Consider the following 20,551-nt stretch of genomic DNA (forward strand, 5'->3'; position numbering starts at 1 on the left):
GAGCTGGAGGCCAAAGTGATTTTACATTTTGAAAGAATAGAGTGCTTACTGTGTGCCATGCCCCGCCCTCGCCCCTCGCTCGCTTTATTTCATTTCATCCGCGCAAGCCTGTCAAGTTACTTTGACAGGTTCCGACCCCTCGCTGCCTGTGTTGTAATCCTGGTTCTGTCTGTTCTTGCCTGTTTCCTGGGGCAGGTTCACATTTTGTGCCACAGTTTCTGCGTCTGTGAAATGGCATAATTGTCCTTACCTCATACCGTTGTTCTAAGGATTAAATTAATGATCATTTAAAGCGCTTAGAACTGCACCTGACTTGCTAACCATAGAAACCATTTAAGTTATTTCCATTTACAAGCTAGGAGACCAAGGCTTAGATAGGAAGTAGCTTGGCTAGCACAGATAGTAACTAGTGAAGTCAGGTTGGGGCCTCAGCAGCAGAGGTTCGCAGACGTTATTGTGAATCAGCTCTATTTCTGGGTCTTATATGCCACAGTTCAAATTCCTAGGAAGAGAGAATCTGAATAGATAGTTTAAATCAGGTATGTCTATTCCTGGGTCAATCCATTAAGGACTCTTTGTGAGCTGCTTGCTCTCCATTTCCTCCCTCTACCCTCCAGCCTTTATATTCCTAAAGGGCAGTCTGAGTTCTGTAACCTCTAGGAGTCAGCAAACTTTTTCTGTTAAGGGCCAGATAGTAAGTATCTTATGCGTTACAAGCCATACTATCTCTGTTACAACTGTTCCACTCTGCTGTGTACAGCAAAAGCAATCAGAGACAATACATAAGTGAACGGATATATGACTATGTTTCAATAAAACTTTATTTGTAAAACCAGGTAGTGGGTCATATTTTGCCAACTCCTACACTGTACTTTCCGTTTTTGCCTCCTATACTATCCTCTTCCACCTTTCTTCCAGCAAGCTGCTAGTCATTCTTCAGTCCTTGGTTCAGATGCCACTTCTTGGAAATTCCCTTAACTCTCCTTCCCTGTCTGGTTAATGGCCTCTTCCCTATGCTTCCACAAACTCCTGTACCCCATCCAAGCCTTCTCATTGTCATTGTTCTGTTCCAAGCACTAGATTACTAGTCTGGATCTCATTTATCATTAAGAACCCAGCACCCAGCACACCTGGGTATCATTGGATGGGTGGAAGGAGCCGTGAATCTGTGGCTGGCGGACAGAGCAAATGTTTGAGATCTTAGGGCAGTGGTGAGAATTCTGGGCTTTTGTATTAGGTGTGTGAGACCCACTCCCTCTTTTTGTTGCTCCTCTGAATCCCAGAGCTCAGGCAGTGGGTAAGATAGAGGAGAGGCTCCAGGTTGGACAGGGGTTCAGGGCCCTGGCAATTTCCATGCCATCCAGGCTTTGCCTGTCAGGGGCTTAGGCCATGTTCCCCAGAAGAACCATGTAATAAGCAGAAACTACATGACCTCAGGAAAGCAAAGGTGAGGTGGGTGTTTTAAGATATGACAAGTGGAAAATTCCAAGTACACTAAGCCTTGGATAATCTGATAAGCCAGTGCCCAGTTGGGATGAAACCAGGTATGCTCTCATCCAGTCCCTGGAGAAGGACTTCCTGCCCTTGGTGAGGTTCCCTGTGGAGACCCTCCCCCCAGGCCAGAGAAGGGGGGTTCCCAGAGAGATAGTGGGAAGCATGTGGCCAAGGGCAGCCTTGGTCTCATAGTCACCCAGAGCCACAGTTACAGGGGCTGCAGAATGGGCTTCCTGACCTGAGGGTTTGTGAGTAATGTCCAACAGAACCTGGACAAGGGCACAGGAGACTATGAGGCCATACAACATGGTTTCTTCTCATGAGAGGATTTCTTCTCTTAAGGGTCACATATATCACACCTTTGGGCAATGCAGATTTGATAGGGCTTTTCCCGAGTGTTATGCACAAGGAGACTGAGAATAAAACAGAAATGGAAACTCCTCAGTCTTTTGGCCCTTCAGTGGCTTACCTGGGCCCCTGACGGGGTCGGTGGGCTGGGGTGGGCGGCCCAAGACCACTGGGAGCATGTCTTCCATAACATGCAGCTGAAGATCAGCAGAGTGGATGAGGAGAACAGGGCTGGGACAATGATCACTGCAGCCTGCAAGCCACCCACGTGTGGCCAAAGGGAATGAGAAGTCAGGGCAGGGGTAGCAGACTGCTCCCAGGGGCAGGCAGTGCCCCTGTCCTTGGTAGCTGTGCCCACAGAATATTGGGGTCCCAGGTCTGGAGGAGGCAAGAATAGACTTGGAGGCAAAGACTGAGTGGCCTTGGGCAAGGAGCCAATAGTTCCTTTCCCCCAGAGGTTTACACTTAGAAGTATATGGTACTTGGTACACGGTTGTGGACTATTAGGGGAGAGAAGCGATGTTAATAACACCACGTGCTTTATATGCCTTGTTTTATCCAACCTGACAAGCTGCCCGTGATATTCCCCCCCCCCCCACCAGGTGGAGAAGCTGAGATGCAGAGGTTGGCTTGTCTGAGTTAGTAAGGGGCAGAGGTAGGATTTGAACCCAGGTCTGCATGCTGCCAGGTCTTCATGCTGTTGACGTGTTTCCCAACAAGAATGGGCCAGCCCAGTAAGACAACACCTGGCGTGTGACAGTCCCTCAACAAATTCTAGCTCTCACTATGTATTAATATTAGATTGACCCATTTGGCCCTCAGAGTAAGGATAGATAGTATCATTCCCATTTCTCAGACAGGAAAACTGAGGCTAGGGAGGTGAAATGTCTTGCCTCAGATCACCCAGCTGGAAAGTGGCAAGGCCAGGATTCAAACCCGGGCTGACTCCTCTTTTCTCGCGTCCGCTAAGGTGCTTAGGCAGCAGAGGAATCCAGTACTACTGCCTTAGTTTATTCAGCTGAAGAATGGGAAGGTGTCCTTGGATCTTTAAAAGGCCATCCTATGAAAAGGAGGCCATTCTTGTCTGGGGGACACAGAAGACGGAGCTAGGACCAGGGGGGACACAAGAGGACCCACATAAGGAAAGTCCTCCTGATTATTATTGTCCAGTAGGGGGATGGGCTGTGGCAGAACTAATGAGCTCCCTGCCAACAAACATACCCAGGGATGCCACGGTTTGCGAGACTGCAAGAATCACACTCTAAGGGTTCTGCCGGTGCCAGGAACAGCATGGGGGCGCTGGGTCCTGTTCCGTGGAACTGCCAGCTTCCTGTACCTGTCCTCACTGGGGCTCTTGTAGTAAAGGAGTGGGGCTGAGCAATGCAGCTCTGAAACAGCCCCCAGTGCTCCCAGGAGAATTCTCACTCCTGTCTTTCTCTCTATCCTGTGCTTCAGCCTTCTTTTTGGACTCCCTGCCTCCAGCTTTGCCCTACCACATGCAAATATGACCTCACTTCTCCCCTGCCTCAAACCTTGCTGGGGCTCCTGGGTGGCTCAGTCATTTAAGCGTGACTTCGGCTCAGGTCATGATCTCACGGTTCACGGGTTCGAGCCCCACATTGGGCTCTGTGCTGACAGCTCGAGAGCCTGGATCCTGCTTTGGATTCTGTGTCTCCCCTTCTCTCTGCTCCTCCCCCACTCATGCTTGCGCGCGCTCTCTCTCTCTCTCTGTCGCTCGCTCTCTCTCTCAAAAATAAATAAGCATTAAAAAAAATAAAGCAAAACCTTGTCCTGGCTCCACAGGGTCCTCAGATGTCTCACAGAGTGGCATGGCCCAGCCCTGCTTTCCTTTCCAGCGGCATCGCTCTGCCTCCCTGCGTCACATTCAACCCTCAGCTACATCGCCTCATTTCCGGCTACCTTGCATATGCTGTTTCCTCTTCCTGGTACACTTTGCCCATCCTGCAGTTCTTATCGTGCAGACCTCTGCTTCTCCAGCAGCCTCTTCTCTAGCCTTGCCTCTGCCCATGTGCTGTGACTCTTTGATAGAGACCTGGGATGCACCTGTCATTGCTTATCTCAGTGACAGCACCTAGCAGGCACCCTCTAGGGGTTTGTTGGGTGAGTGACTGAAAGAGAGAGGGAGAGAGTGGAGAGCACAGTGGGGCTGTTTTGGAAGAAAGTAGAGAAGGAGGGGAGTCCTCTGGCTGGACCATCCCCACCCCACGCGTAATGCCACCTTTTCTTTCTTCAGAACTTGCCCAAGGCAATACTTCTTTGGACTGAACTCAGGGAGGGTGGACCCAGTGTGGCCTGACCAAATATGACCTTCCTCACCTGGCCACTCCACCCCCATTCAGTTCTGGGCATTTTGACTCCAGCTCAAGGGCTTTTTCTGATTCATCAACTTCCCTTCTTGGGAAATTAGCCAGTGCTGGGCAGTAGGTGGGGGTAAGCTGGACTTACCAAGCTCTGCCATGAACTTGCTGTGTCACCTTGAGGAATTCACCTTCCTTCTCTGACCTCAGTTTCCCCAACTGTAGAAAGGAAACAGATCCCTACACATATCGCAGGATGGTATGGGGATGGGAAGCTGACAAGGAGCATGGGTTTGGGAGTCAGCCAGCCCTGGGTTCAAATCTGAACTCTACTGCTTAATTGGAAAATCATCTTAACTCTCTGGACTTAGTGTTCTTATCTGTAAAATGGGGATAAAAGTAGTACCTCCTCTCAGGCTTGTCATAAGGATTAACTGAGATGACAGCTAATAATAATTACTATACTAATAATGCTTCAAACAAGGCTTGGTGCACAATTAGATTCAATAAATCATAAGGTGTGCAGGGACTTGGAGAGAAAAGAGAGCATTTGGAAACATGGCTTCGAATTGGGTTATAGAATTCCAGAGTTGGGAAAGTGCCTTAGGAACCACATGGTATGTTGGTGAGGTCACTGAGATCCACCCCCACCCTCACCACCCTCCCCCCGCCTGGAGCAGAGAAGGGTCTTGCCCAAGATCACGCTCAAGTCCACAGTATTTGGCTGGAAAATTCCTGGGGCAGAGGGTGAGCCTGGGCTGGGAAGCTAGGTATTTGCTTTAGGAACCAGAAAATGTTCAAGTGGCTGAGCTCCCTCCCCACCACCCCTAGCATGGGCTTGACCCTGTTCCTTGCCCCGTCCCTTGAGTATGGGGGAAAGCTGGCTAAAGAGCTGGCTGAAGTACAAGGGTAAGTAACATTTTTCTTGAATCCCACATGCCACCACTTGAGTCTAGAGGCCTTCCTCTGCCTCAAAGTCCACCCGAGCCCTCCCTACCCCATGATGGGAGGAGCCCAATGTTCAAGAAAGTGGTAGAGGAAAGGAGCGGGGTTCTACTTACTGCACAGGAGGGTATCCGTGGAGCAGTTGCAGGGGGGCTCTGTGCCCATCAGTGGGGTGTTGGGGCCTCAGCTCAGGAGGGGTGGAGGTAGGCAGGGGCTCAGGGCATTCCCCTTTCTAAAAAGGAGGGGAAGACCAAGGTTAGATCCTGGAGCAGCTGTGGCAACAGGCTCCCTACTCAGAAAGGAGGGCAGGAAAAGCAGGCCTCCAGGGGCTCTGAGATCAGACATCCCTCTTGGTGTTAAACTGATGCGTAGAAGACTTTTGACAACCTGGAAAAATGAATACAATCTATTATAAAGTGGGGAAAACAGGCTATGGAGCAATAAGAAAGTGTGTTCTGATTCTTGTATATAAACATACTCACATGGGAAAAAAGACTGCAAATGTTATCACCCAAGCACCATCAGTGGTTATCTCTGAACAGTGCCTGATGGATGATTTTTCCTTTTTGTGTCTTGACTGTATTTTCTAAATTTTCTATAATGATCACGTAATAAGAAAAAGATTTACTCAGGGTGCCTGGGTGGCTCAGTTGGTTGAGCGTCTGACTTCGGTTCAGATCATGATCTCGTGGTTTGTGGGTTCGAGGCCTGCATTGGGCTCTGTGCTGACAGCCCAGAGCCTGGAGCCTGCTTTGAATTCTCTGTCTCCCTCTCATTCTGCCCCTCCCCCCTCAAAAAATAAATAAACATTAAAAAAATAAAAATAAAATAAACAATTTACTCAGGAAAGCGACATACTTTAAATGAGCAAGCCTTTGACCAGCAATTCCATTTGTAGGAATTTACTCCACAGAACACACAGAAACATGAAGAATGATCATATTTTTGTAAAAGAAAGCTCTAGTTTCGTTTATGCATAAGCAAAAATGCCTGGAAGGACCTGAATCAAACTGTTAACAGCTGTTGATTTCTGGGAGCCAGATGAGGGAGTTTTCTGCTTTATAGTCTTTCATTTATTTGAATTGTTAAACAATGAGGGTAAGTTATTTTGTAATTTTTTAAAAAGGCAAACAATCAAACAACATTCCTGGTCTTTGCTGGCTCTCTCTGGTTCTCCCAGTGTGGAATCTGGCTGGGATGGGGGGCAGGACAGTGGGCTCACCCTGTGGGCTCAGTTTCCATCCAAGCATCTTTAGGGAGGAGATTTCTCTGGTCTCTAAGATTGCCTCCCAACTTGGAGCTGGGGTGGCTTCAAGATCCAGCTTTGGCACTAGCCAGTTCCAGCCAGCAAGCATTTCTTGAGCCTGTCTCTGCACCCAGTGGGCGGAACTGGGGTATGTGATCCCTGCCTCAAGATGTTCGTGATGGTGGGAGATTGAGTTCTTCGAGGTCTGAAAGCCCGGGAGAGCTGCACCTTGGGTGGATGAAGGACGAATACGATTTCCACAGGAGGAAAAAAGGAGGGAAAGGGCATTCCAGGCAGGGGGATGAGTATGACAGAAGCAGAGGTGTTAAGGACCAAAGCATGCTTAACATGCTCCATTTGGGATCCTAATATTCTGAGTGCTCTCCTTCCACCATTATACGCAGTCTTTCTCTCTTCCACAGGCAGCCCCTGGAAATGGAAAAGCCATGTCATGGCCAGCACCCTGTGTAGGGGTGTTGGGGACAGGGAGTGATGCCTGAAGGCTGGGCCAAAAGCAGCGCTTGCATTGGCCAGGTACACGGGGGCCACTGCCACTGCTAGCCAGCTCTGTGCCCATCCAGTAACAGCTGCTCTCGTGCTGCCCGAATAGAGTCATTTTCAAAAAGCCCCCTCTTTCTTTCTACCGTCCCTATAAACTTTTGCCTACCTGCTTGGTGTGGTCCCTGAAATCCCACCTCTGGCTACTCTTTCAGGAGTGGCTCTATTATGAATGCACAGAGGATGGGAAGGGGGCAGCATCTCGAACCATAAGCCAGTTATCCTGAGGAGCACAGGAGGGTGTGTTTTGATGGAGGAAGGAGTGTGACAGAGGAAGAGGGAGGGTGAAGGGGTGGGCAATGTGGGGCAATTTCCCCGAGACAGCCTCAAGCTGGAACCTTAGAACTCGAGTTTGCCCCATCACCCAGGGCTACCCATCCCTTTTGTGGAACCAATGAAGAATGAACACTCTTAAGGTGGAGATGAAGGGGACTGTCCAGGGTCACTGGAGAGTCAGGGATGGAGCCAGAGTCCACTCCTGGTTTAGCAAGGCTCTCCCAGGTCTCGACCCTGCATTCCACACCTGTGATGCACACATGTCCAGCCAGTTCTGCTTTTTCTGGGACCTCCTGGAGCCCTTATCTGCATCTCCCTTCTCCCAGTGGCAAGAACATTGCTGCTGGGCCCCAGGACCTCATTCCTGGTTTGTAGATCTGGCAGTTTGGTGAGGGAGGGGCTTCTACCTGGGGTTTGTGGTAGACAGAGGAAGCAGGCCCAGCGGCTCAGCCTACAGGGTGTGAGGGGGCAAAAGTCCCTTCCCTAGGAAAAAAAATTCCCAAACCTCTAAATCACCGAAGTCCCAGGGCTAACTCTCGTGCCATGGAATCAGGGGACTCCCTTGGGCTATCGCCCCTGATGTCCTCACTTACTTGGAACTCCCTGTGGGTCCAGCAGCTACCCAGGTGACTTTGTTCCTACTGTGGCTGATTCTGGCTCCAGACTGTGTTGCCAGCAAAGGAGGTCCCAGGTGTAGGCAGGCACCAACTGGCTTTGCCCTGGAGAAGGGGATTAGGGTCCAGGCTAACTGTCCCTTGTTCTTGGGGAAAAGGACAGAGAAAGGCACTCCGCTTCTGGTGCCCAGGGCTGTGGGGGCCATGGCCACTCCCTTGTTCCTTCTGCTCAGGCTCTGGGTTCCCCAGGGGTGGGAGGAGGCACCAGAATCCACTGAGGGGAGATTGAAGGTTGTGTGGAAAGAGCACATGGCGGGGAGGCAGGAGGCCTGGGCCAGGCCTGGCTATGGCCCACAGGCTGGTGTCTTCTCATTTGGGTCATAGTTTTCTTCTCTGTAAAGTTGATGTCAGTGGTCTCTCAGCAGCCATCCTGTGATGCTTACTGACATGTTCAGTTGGGTTGTCTCCATCGCAGAGAGGACTTCCCAACCCTGTGACCCCTTTGTTCTCTCCTCCTCTCTGAGGGGTGCAGGTGCTGACTGATGGTACCCCTCCACCCCTGCTGACCTTAGACATGAGATCCTTCTCTGAGCGCCTCCCTCTTCAGCCCTGCTCCAGCCCCCTTCCAGCTGGTCCTCTGTGCTCCTTTTCCTTGCCTAGGCGGGGCCTTCTCAGCTGGCTGCTCTTCCTCTCCTGTGTACTGATTGGGAACCAGAACATCAGGTCTTGGCTCTGCCATGTGCTATATGCCTTTGAGCTAGGAATCAACCCTCTCTGGGCCTCAGGATCCCCCAGGCCCCATTGGCATTCAGGCTTGATCACACTCAGGACCACAGTTTTGGGGAACTCAACAGGAATTGGGCTTTGTGCCCCTGGATCCAGCCTCTTGAAAGGTCCCCCTTGTCATGACATCAAAGTAGGAAGCCCCTAGGCCTCTGGTCCAAAGTGGCAATCCTTCCCATACTTCATCTAATTCCCGGGGTGAGTGGGGGGCATTCTGAAATAGTCAGAAATATAATAGAACTGTCAAATTTGTAAAAGAAGATAAAAGCCTTTTATTCTGTACCCAGTGTAAAACAAAAACAAACATACTGTCATTTCATCCAGATAAAAGGAAAAACAAAGGAAATGAACACATTTCAAAATAGAAGTATCCTTTCCTGCTATTTTTTTTTTTTTTGGAGGCTATGCCTCCTTACTGCATCTCTCTTTCTTTCTATCTCTGTTTCTACTCTGTTTCCCATCACCCTTTCTTCAAGGGTGGGTCAGGATTCCCAGGGAGACAGAGTAGAATCGTGGGTGTCCCAGAGGAAGGAGAAATAACCCACTCCCGGGTGGGCAAGAATGATGATTCAGCACCTTGGCCAGCACCCACTACTCCCCCCCCCCACCCCCTACCCCCCAACCAACCCCACTCCTCTCCAAGCCCCCTTCATTTAAGCCTGTGACATGGCCCTTTGCAGCTGACCTCCTAGTGAAGTGTTTGGGGATGGTGAACAGAGAGAGGAAGCCGGGAATGCTGCCCAGGTGTGAGCTGTCAGCCTCCGGGGACGACCTCTCTGGCTGAGCTCTGTGCTGCCAAGAGACGTCATCTCTGTTGTTTTCTGTTCCTGCTGCCACCCCAGAGAGAAAGACCCAGAGCGAATGGCCTTGTTAGGTTCTGACTAGGACAAACCCTGCATTAGGCTTACAGAACCCTGGCCAATCAGAGCCAGAACCTTGGCAATCAATTAACTAGATTCCTAGTCCCTCCCCAATAGAGATGGGGAAACTGAGGCCCAAGGAGAGAGAGAAGGACCTGCTTAGGGTCACCTAGTGCCTTCTTGAGTCTACCCCTGGCCCTGAGAGACACACGAGGCTTGGTTTGAAGTTGAGGCTTGACTCACAATTGCACAAATGCACAATGGAATGGAGCCAGGGTTAAAGTCCCGCTTTGAACCCCAAGGGAGATCACAGTTTTGGTGTCCCCTGCCTGTCACTGAAGTGGTCCTCAAAGTTGAGAAGCATTTCCCAGGAGGTCCAGAGAAGAGTTTGGCTTTAGCTTTGGATGGGCCTGGGTCTGTTTCCAGCTCTGTTGAGTACTGGCTGTGGATCCCCTGGGAGGTAATGTTTCTCCACCAAACACTCAGATAATGATACCAACCTCATGGGCTTGTCTTGATATTAGATAAGTACCAGCACTTTGCCTGGGATCCAGATAGGAATACTGTCCTCCCATCAGTTCTCTCCTGCTCTGGGTAAGACCTTTGTTGATCCCTCCTTCCTCCCCAATGCTGAGATGCCTTTGCCTCCCCTCTTTGCTTGCCTGTGTTAAATGGGGGATTCCTGGTATCATTCAGCCTGACAACTCCAGATTCCTTCATTCATGAATTCTTTGGACCCTGAGAGACACATGAGCCTTGTCTTGCAGTTGAGGCTCGACTCACAATTGCACAAATGCACAATGGTATGGAGCCAGGGAGATGCACTGATTTCCCAGAGTCCCAAGTTAGGTGTGCAAATTAGCTCCCTACAGTTACTCCCAGACACTAGGAAATGGAGAGTAAATACCGGGAAGTGGCCACCACTTCTTGGACCTTGTGCCAAGGCTGAGTAGGGGAAGGGTAAGAAGGACTGTGGAGGCGATACTGCCTCCCCAGAAGACAGACGCACTGAGCAAAGATGGAGGGACATGGCTTTGGGGCAGCCAGTGGGGCAGGCGGGTTGGGGATACTTTAGTCTCAAAATCACCTCCCCTCAAACTGGGTGCTCTCCATCAGCCGATCAGAGACCTTTCCTTCTGCTCCTGCCAATCCCCCCAATCCTTGTTCATGGCCCTTTTTCTAGAACTCCAAGCAATTCAACAACTGGGGTGGTTCCTTCTCCTCTCTCTCCAGCTCCAGGTATAGGCGAAGATCCATCTGGAGCCTCAGGGAGCATCCAGTGTAACCCCCTTCATCTGCAGGGGAGGAGACTGAGGAAAGGGCCTTCAGGGTACAAAATGAGTCAGCACAGAACTAAGACTAGGCTCAGGACTCCTGTTCCTCAGCTGTGGGGGGCCCAGGGCTTTGCCACTTAGAGAGTGCACAGCTCATCTGTCCATATGCAGGGCCCTGCCTGACTCCTGGTCAGACTCCTTCCCCATGAGTCAGAGGTAGGATGGACCTCCCTGTACACAGCAGACCTGGGGACATTTCTGGCTTAGGTAGTCCCACACTCCACACAAGGCATAAGGAGGAAGATAGACTCCTGAAGGTCAGGTGTCTTTGGGCACTGACTCCCGGAGACAGGTAGAGTGGGAGGCAGGACCTCCCTAAGTGCACTGCATTTAGCAGCTTACCAATAAATCATATGAGATGGGTGTTATTACCCTCATTTTCTCTGTGGAAAAAACTGAGGCCTAGAGAGGCTAAGCCATTTCTCTGAAGTCACACAGCAATGGAGCTCGGATTCAAGGCCAGGCACTCTTATAGAATTCAAGAGACCATGGCACTGTCTCATGAGCTCCCCTCTGCTCTCAAGGCTGCCATGACCCCCTCCTCCAGGCAGACTGCCAGTCTTCCCTGACAAGTAAGTTGTGATGTGAGTGCTGGCTTTAGAACTCCGTTCTTTTTTTTTTTTTTTATGTTTTTTTAACGTTTTTAATTATTTTTGAGACAGAGAGAGACAGAGCATGAACGGGGGAGGGTCAGAGAGAGAGGGAGACACAGACTGTAAAGCAGGCTCCAGGCTCTGAGCTGTCAGCACAGAGCCCGACGCGGGGCTCGAACTCACGGACAGTGAGATCGTGACCTGAGCTGAAGTTGGATGCTTAACCGACTGAGCCACCCAGGCGCCCCTAGAACTCCGTTCTAATCCAAGTTCCACTGCTTCCCAGCACGGACTTGGGACTGTGGGCAAGTCATGTCTTCTCTCTGAACCTCATTTTCCACCTCTGTAAAGTGGCCATAATATTACATACCCAGTAGGTTTGCTTTGTGGATTAGCCATGTTAATACATGAATACCACCTGGGACAGAAAAGGCAGGCCTTTGTCAAAATGAATAGAACTGACCACTGACATTCTGTAACTTTAATTTAATACAAATTCATCATAACTCACAAAATGGGAAACATTTAAAATAAAAATACTGCTGGGGGGTGGCCCAGCTTCTGGTAGATGAAGGGGTGAGGTGAGAATGAGGATTCCTCCTGCCCATGGGGGACCCCAATGGGCAGCAGTTGTGAGGTGGGAGCCCCCCAAGTTCAGCTAGTCTGGCTCCTTTGGGATGAGGGTGGTCAGGGACCCCACAAGCTCAGAATCTAGGCTCCAGGACTAGAGAGCGAAGTGAAGGCTTGAGACATTCGGCCAGTGCTGCGGATAGATCCACCTCTTGGGCTCTTGCCCTCGGGCAGGGACAGGGCCACGGAGCAGGACACGTGGAGGCTCTGCTGCTTCAAAGCCAAGGCCTGGAGGTGAACTCCAGTGACAAAAACTGTGGATGGGCTTGTTCAACACCTAAACATCCTTCCGGGCCTTTTTGCATGGCTGCAGTGAGAAGAAAGAAAACTATGTTTCCCAGGCACCCTTGCCGCCAAAGTTCTGGATCTGATTTATGTTTCCCCAACAGTATCCCTCACAGAGATTTGGATTTGAGAACTAAACTGAGTGGGACAGAGGCAGGCCTCAGGACACCTATTTGCCGGCCCGGCCAGTAGTGGAGGGAACACAGTTCTGCGGTCAGCAGCTTCCTGATGCAGTGGCTTCCTGCAGGTGGGAGCCGCAAGTTGTTCCTGGAAATTCAGCAAGGAGTCTGCTCCTCCAGCCCTTCCAATGATTTTGCAAATCAGGGATGTGATAATAAATGCTGTCAAATTAAACTAGCTAAAGCAGCTCTTGTTTTCTGCAACAGGATCCTAACTGAGACAGACGCCAAGCCTGATGGGAAGTCCCAGCCAACAGCCTGTCCCAGTGCTCGCCTGAGACAACTGTTCCCCTCAGCCTCCCCGCACCCTAAGCCTGGTCACAGAGGCCGGTTTGGACCCTTATTTAAGCCTCTGGGGACCTCCGTCACCCAGTGATGCGTGTCCTGCAGCTGCTTTTAGGCTACCGGGCTCTGCATCAGCCTCGCGTGCCATCATCCTGATTTTAGACCCGTGGGCTGGAAGTTGGTGGCACAGTGATCGTAACACGTGGGTTCAGTGACCGGGTGCCTCCCACAGGCCACAGCATCATCTCTACCTGCAGGTCGGTGGGAGAAACAGGAACCATAAAGCTCTTGGTCCAGAGGTAGAAAGAGAGGTGGTTCTCGGGAACCCTAGGACCAGCTACAGCCTGTGTCCACTGTGGGCTGGGATCAAGGGTCAAATGGCCCACGGTGGGGTGCCGAGCAAGTCTTAGACCTGGAAGCATAAGTGGGTTTCATGTATCTTTCAGGCTGCCAACTGCCGGCAACACTCTTGACACATCCTGAGGTCAGGGCATGTGGGCAGGAGGGAGACAGGGAGAAGCTTCCCATCCCCGCCGCCCAGAGGATGGGGATGAGGGCTGGGCAGGGGCCGCCCTGAGGAGAAGCCATGTCACATCCTGGGACCAAAGCTGCCTCCCCATCAAGGTCAGAACTACAGGACATCAATGCTGATGGCGTTTAAGAATCATGGAGCATGACCACCAATATAGAAGGGAAATGGAGGCTGAAGGGTAAACACCCAGCCCGAGGCCTCACGGGGTGTGGGGGCTACACTGGACCGGAGTCCTGGCCTCTGTCCCCTGGGCAGAGCTCTTGCTGGTGGCCGTGGCCCAGGTGGCCCCTGTGGGCTCCCTGTGCCGTCCTAGATGCGGACCGTGTTGATCCTCAACGGCTGCACGTTCTTGCCGTTGGCGTGGCTCTGCCCCGGGCTGAAGTAGGAGCAGAGCTTGCCCGGGAACTTCTCGCGGAACGTGTAGAGCCAGGACATGTCGTCGGCGTTGTAGAAGATGAGCAGGCCTTGGTCGTAGTCCAGGAACACGCCCACCTTGTCGAGCTTGTCGCGGACGTTGAGCCGCGTCCAGGGCTCGGTGCAGGCGCTGTACTGGTTGCCATCATGCATGACGATGCAGTAGAAGCCGCGGCTGGGCTGGATCTGGATGCTGCCCTTGCGGCTGGCCGCCTCGTGGGCCAGCCCGATCACCCACTGGGTCTTCTCCGCCACCACCACCTCCCAGTAGTGGACGCCGCTGCTGAAGGCCTCGGAGCCCAGCACCGACACCTCCACGTCGAAGCGCTTTGGCGAGTCCTGCAGCGGCTGTGGGTGCAGGTTGCCATAGGCCACGATGGTGCAGTCGTCGGACAGGATCAGGCGCTGGTGGGCAGTGCCCGGGTCCAGGGTCAGGGCGGCGGGCACTGCAGGGGGCGGAGGAGGGAGGAAAGATAAGTGGAGAGAAGGTTGGGGATCCACTCTGTGGTGTCTCCCCGAGGGCCAGGTTCTGGTTGGTGCCCAGGAGGCTGTGTGATGCTGAACACATGTGATGCCTGCCCTCTCTGGTCCTCAGCTTCCTCCTCTGTAAAATGGAAGGGCGATAGCTGAAGTCCTTCCAGATTTAAGCCTGGCTGCAGGGGAGCAGAAGCTGTGGCTGCTTGTTCGTTGCCAATGCCTGGGGCAAGGACATAGTGGGCACCCCACAAAAGTTTGTTGAGTAAACCATAATGAAATCCAGAAGTAGGGAACTTCAGAACTGAGAGAGCTTAAAGATTATCCCAGGTGCTGGTAATCACCCTGGGACTGGGGGGTAAGGAAATCTGTGGGGTGGGGTGTGGGTTTTCTCAGTAGGTGGGATCCATGCATCTAAATGCCCTGAATGAGGGGCGCCTGTTAAGCAACCGACTCCAGCTCAGGTCAGGATCTCACAGCTCGTGAGTTTGAGCCCCGGGTCGGGCTCTGTGCTGACAGCTTAGAGCCTGGAAGGCTCCAGGCTCTTTGGATTCTGTCTCCCTCTCTCTCTGCCCCTCTCCAGCTTGCATTCTGTCTCTCTCTCAAAAATAAACATTAAAAAAATTAAAAAAAATTTTTTAAATGCCCTGAATGAAATGCACAGGGAAGTCCCACGACCCCTTTGCCACCCATAAATTTTCAAATGCTCAAGCAGACAATCATGTGGATGAAAAATCATTTTTATAATGACCTAAAATTACAACTTAACTCCCTTTTATGTATAAACAGGAAATCTTTTTTTAAAGTTTTTATGTTTATTTTTGATAGAGAAAGAGAGAGAGAAAGAGAGAGAGAGAGAACGTGAGCAGGGAAGGGGCAGAGAGAGACAGAGACCCAGAATCCGAAGCAGGCTACAGGCTCTGAGCTGTCAGCACAGAGCCCTACCGGGGGACTTGAACCCACAAGCCAGGAGATCATGACCTGAACTGAAGTTGGATGCTTAACCCACTGAGCCACCCAAGTACCCCAGGAAGGAAATCATTTTGTACAGTTTTAACAGACTGAGTATTACTACCATGTAAACTGAGGGGAGACTGAACTTGGTTTGTTTGGAACTTTGCTGAGAATTGTTCACTTTTCGGGAAAGTATATGTCTGAGAAAAATGCCACTGACTCATATAACCTACCTGTTGTGGACCATACGTGAGGCACAGTCGTGTTTCATCTACGGTGTGAGCACCTGACTGCTTCATTCACAGCCACTGTGGCTGTGAGTGAGCATGTACAGATCGGCATACACAATATTTTATTATAAATCATTTCCTTCTATTTTTCCTTTACATTGTCATCACAGTATGTATATACATACCTGTATATATACAGTTTTTCAAGTTTATATACATAGTGCAGTTGTGGAAAGGTTATTATTACCTTTGAGACATTGCAAACTATTTGTTATGAAATGTAGGTGACAGGTCTGAAAAAGCGGAAAACCATGGATTCTAGGCTGACTCTTCCACTTGACAGATGGGGAAAATGAGACCCAGGGAGGAAAGGTGACTAATCTCAGGTCACCCAGCACTTAAAGGCAGGGAGAGGACTAAGCAAGGTCATGTGCAATCCAGCCCCAGCTCTACCTGTCACACGTCACTTCCACCACACGCAGCCCCAACACCTTCACCCGGACTGCCCCGCCACTGCCTCCGCCCTGCTTGTTGTAATCACCTCTGCATGAGGCTCAACTCCAGGGCCCATCTTGTGAGAAGCCTTCCTGGTTGCCCACAGGAAGGTGGTTGCTCCCTGGTTGCTCTTTCTTCTGAAATTCCTTAATTTTGTGTTCTGGTTATATAAGGGGTATTGTCTTCTGTGCCCACATCTTTTTGCACCATTTGCACCAGGAGGGTAAGGGCTGTGTACCACGCAGATAGGCTGTCCCTTGTGCGCCCGGTGCCCAGCACAGAGACAGGCATGGTGAGTGTTTCCAGAAAGGCTCACCAAATTAAACTGACCCTTGCTTGTGTTCTCTTGGACAGATGGCACAGGCTGGGTTATCCTGTTCTGGGCTGGCCACACTGGCTTAGCAGGTCTGGCTCTCAGAGTCTCATGAACTCTCATGTCAAGGGTTCTATTTACTCTCTCCTCCGTGACGGAGCTGATGCCCAACCAGAAGATGGAGAACCTGGAAGTGGCCTTCCTGAGCCTGAATGACCATTTCCAGGCCAGAACAAGACAGAGGCGAGGAAGGGTGAGGAAAAGGAATCCTGCCGCCAGTACCCAGGAGCGAACAATTTCTTCATCCTGCTCTCTGGCGGTTTCATTATCTGGTGAAGCAGGAGCATGACTACACTTGGCTGGAGCCTTACCCCCTCCTTCTATCACCTCTGTTGGCTGCACGCATGCACAGAAATAAAACGCCTCAGTGGTGGCAACTGTCACCAACAGGGAGCAACAGCCAGTTTCTGAACTGGTGCTCCCGATCACAAGGCCACTAACAAAGCTGACCGTTGACTTACATCAAGCTCTTTCCGCGAGCTCTGTTAGGAGTAAATTTAGTTTTGCATTTTACATTCTCCTTTCCTGTTCTTTGAACTCAGAGGGATGCATGGAAACAATTAGCCCTGTGAATAGAGGGGTCAGTCAATGGAATCACAATTCTCTATCCAGGGACATGGAAGAGGGGGAGTCAGGGGAAGGAAGACACTGGATCAGTGGACATATGTTTTACCCTGTGGTCTGAGCGGTCACAGGGCAGCCTGTCAGAACCAGAGGCTCCTGCCACATGGAATGTAGGAATTCCCACAGTGGGGTCAGGAGGTGAGAGGTGGAGGGAGGTGTAGGAAGTTATGTGTGAAGGGAGGCAAGGGAAAGAAAAATCTAATTAGACACAGATGGGCCACTCCTCCCGGCTGTGGAATGCGGGTCACACTCAGGCGTGTACAGAGGAAGGGTTAGAGCACGCACAAAGCCAAGGTGTGGGAAGCGGCAGTTCTGAGTGCCACGCGGGAGCCTGTGGTGCTCAGGATATCTAGGAGGTCAGCAACAGGCAGGAACTGCAGCTCAGGGCAGAAGGACCGTGCGACCGGGCGGGGGAGGGGCGGAGACACTAGCACACCAGAAGGAGGGCTCAGCCCCAGACTCTAAAGCCTAATGTGGGGCAACGTGGGCCACTTCTAGTGCCACCGATGAGTGGGGAGGGCGCTCCAGGAGGCAGCCAAGTGGGCTCTCAGTGGTTCTGAGATTGGGCCCACAAAGATGAGCCTGCAGTGCAGAGGAAATCCTGACTGCGTAGAGTGCCAGCTCCTTGGGCGTGGAGCCTCAGCTTGGAAGCCCAGGGGACTGGGTGAGGGCAAGGCCCGCCACTCATTGGGTGGGCCTAGGGGCGGGGCCTGCTGTTCATTGGGCAGTGCTGGCAGTAGAGGCGGGACTAGGTGGGGGTGGGGCCTGATAACTGGGTGCTGGGTTCCACATCTCAGGGGCAGGGCTAGGGGCGGGGCCTGGTATTCTTATTGGCATAGGGCGTGGCCTGATTCTCAGAAGCTTTTTACACTCCAAAGGACAGGCTGGGGTCCACCTCCAGGGTCTCCCATCTCCTCATAAACAGAGGTTCTGTCTTCCAAGCCTCCTTCCCACCCTCCCTGAGGCGACGGCTGGCAGGAGTAACAGCCTCCAGACCACAGACAGACCTAGAAGGGGGCCTAGCAACACCTTTTCCCCTCTCGGAGACGTCAGTCCGGGGTGGAGACTGGCAATCCCTCCACCCATCCTTTATCCTTGGGAGAAGTGCCAGACCTCAGCAAAACAAACCAGTCCCCTGGGGTTCACTATAGTACAGATCAGAGCTCTTTTCTAGGTCCTGACACACTGTTTTATAAAAACAAAAAGCAGGTATTGAAGCAGCCCATTTAAGCCTGAGACCTCGAGGTCAAAGGCATTTAGGGCGGGCATGGACTGTGGAGGCCCCAGGAAAATGTCTTCTGGCCATCTTCAACCACACATCACAGGCCCAAGCAGCAGAGAAACCCCCTAGTCAAGTACTATCACTTGGCAGCAGATGGCTGGTTCCTCTTTGTTCTCAAGGACAGTGGCTTGACCCTTCAGAAGCCTGATAGGACAGGAGACGCTGCCAGCTCTTTCCTCTGGCCAGGCCCTTACATAATCTGCTGCCCCAGTTCTCCCACCTCTTTGGCCCCCACTGCGCCATACTGGCATTCGAGAAACACGTTCACGCCCACTGGTTCATGGGAATACCACAGCAGCCCCAGGAGTGCAAATTACCATCCCATTTTCCAGAAGAGGAAACTGAGGCTCCAAGGAGACTTCTCTGAGTTAAGTGGCCTGCTCAGGTTGCCACTTGGGGTGGAAGTAGAGTTGGAACTTGAGTTAAAGCCTTGTCACACCGTGTTCTTTCCTCTGTGTGGCTCCAGAAAGCCTGCTCAGCAAGACTGAGGAACCAACTGATTTGTCATTATAATAATGATAAACAAGTATCAAGTTCTTACTAAGTTCCAGGATTATTATCACAAAGAGATCATTTTATTTAATTCTTATCCCTAGGCTGGGAGATAAATCACATCTTCTCCATCCCTGTTTTACAGAGGAGAAAACTGGCCCAGAGAGGGCAGTGATTTGCCCTGGGCTACACAGCTAGGTGGTGAGCACGCTGGAACCCACAAATGACTGGATTCAGGTGAGCAGGGGGAGGGGCGAGCCGCCCAGAAGAGGCAGATGGTAAAACCAAAGAAGGCGGGCAGTGTCTGGTGTCCTGGGAGCAGAGGCCACCTGGTCTGGTTGGGGAGAAAGTTTGTGCTTGGGGGCAGCAACAATCAGGCCAGGCAGTTGGAGGAGGGTTTCCAATGTTGGCTGAAGGGTGGGACAGGGGGTGGGGGATGGGTAGAGAGTGGAGGTTCCAAAGCAAGGGGAGTGACAGGTGCTAAATGGAGTTCTCAGATGACCCAATAGGAAGCCCAAACTGGAAGCAGGGCAGGCAGGAAGCTGCTAGAATCCATGGGCTAGTTCCCTGGGGGCGCCTGCCCCTCCCATCTGGACATAAAGGGCCTTGGTGCTGGCAGAGGAGCCATAGTGACTTCACAGGCCCTACAGACAAAGGAAGGGGCCTGGCTAACCAGGTCACTGGTCTCTGAACTCCCCAGAGACCGCTATCCTTGGCAGGATGTTCAGGGCACAGGCTCCTGCTCCTTCAGCCGCTCTTCCACGCAGTTTTCTCTGGGTCAGTGGTTCTCAACTGGGGCGATTTGCCTTGCAGGGGTCATTGGACAATGTCTGGAGACATTTTTGGTTGTCAAAACTGGGGAGGGGAGCATCTAGTTGGGTAGATACCAGGAATGCTGCTGAACATCCTATCATGCACAGGACAGCCGCCTAAATAAGGAATTATCCAGCTCCAAATGTCAATAGTGCTGATGTTGAGAACCCCTGCTCTGGGGCAACCAGCAAGTTCCCACATCCATTTACTCACTTGTGAGGGAGTTGGGAAGGGGCTAACAGCCCTATTTTACAGAGGAGGAAACTGAGGCTCAGAGGAGAAGTGACTTGTTCAGGATGTGTGGCAAGTTCCGTTCAAAAATACTTACTGAGTACCTACTTTATTCTAGTAGCAGAACTGAGACTCGGATTCATTCATTTCTTTATTTACTTTTCCACAAACATTTACCGTGCTGGCTGCTCTAGGGATCTACAGTGATGAATTAGACCCAGGCCTGACCCTGAGCTAAAAGTCTAGCGACACAGACAGCTACACACACATTGACAAAAGAGTGAGATCAGAAAAGTGCAGGGCTACCTGAAGAAACCCAGGAAGGCTTCCCAGAGGAGGTGTTTATAAACTAAGACATGAAGGGGAGCAGGAGTTAGTCATCAAAGCCTGAGGTTTGTGTAGAGGGCACAAGGGAGCAGCATGTGTGAAAGTGGAGGAGGGAGAATATGGCTCATTTAAGACCTGAAGATGGTTCGGTGTGGCTGAGTATGATGTGGAGGGGAGAATGAGAGAATAGGGCCTGGATTGTCAGGCTGAGGTCCCTGGATTGCCTCTCTAAGCTGTCACAAGGATGCAGCAGGTGGTAACTGAGACAAATAGAGCTCCTGAGATCAGCCGCCCGAGGGGCTGCCCTGGGTCAATGGTGGGGGACGCGCTTCTTGCCTCCTTGAGTTATGCTGTTTCACCCATGTGTGGCCCTCATCCTGCTGGGTCTCAGTGTGGAGGTCCCTCCACGTCTAGGAGCACATAGAGGCTAGAAGGACCCCAAGAGGATAACCCAGAGTCCCCCCAGTCTGCTGGAAAATGCGCCCTTCCCCAGACTAGGCACAGATCCAGATTTAAGAGTACCAGGAATGGGGTGCCTGGGTGGCTTAGTTGGTTAAGTGTC

General features: G+C 51.6%; 1 protein-coding gene across 3 annotated transcripts in view; it reads right to left on the minus strand.

Moving 5' to 3' along the window:
- Positions 1-11,840: 11,840 nt before the first annotated feature.
- Positions 11,841-20,551, minus strand: part of TRIM62 (tripartite motif containing 62) — a 31,057-nt gene continuing 22,346 nt past the window's right edge. For all 3 annotated transcript variants that reach the window (XM_027059756.2, XM_053210956.1, XM_027059757.2), the window contains one exon: positions 11,841-14,140. In XM_027059756.2, the coding sequence (XP_026915557.1) occupies positions 13,590-14,140 (551 nt within the window). In that variant the 3' untranslated portion in view covers positions 11,841-13,589. The remainder of the gene's footprint in view (positions 14,141-20,551) is intronic.

The sequence above is a fragment of the Acinonyx jubatus genome, chromosome C1, assembly GCF_027475565.1.
Source record: "Acinonyx jubatus isolate Ajub_Pintada_27869175 chromosome C1, VMU_Ajub_asm_v1.0, whole genome shotgun sequence".
NCBI classification, from domain to species: domain Eukaryota; kingdom Metazoa; phylum Chordata; class Mammalia; order Carnivora; family Felidae; genus Acinonyx; species Acinonyx jubatus.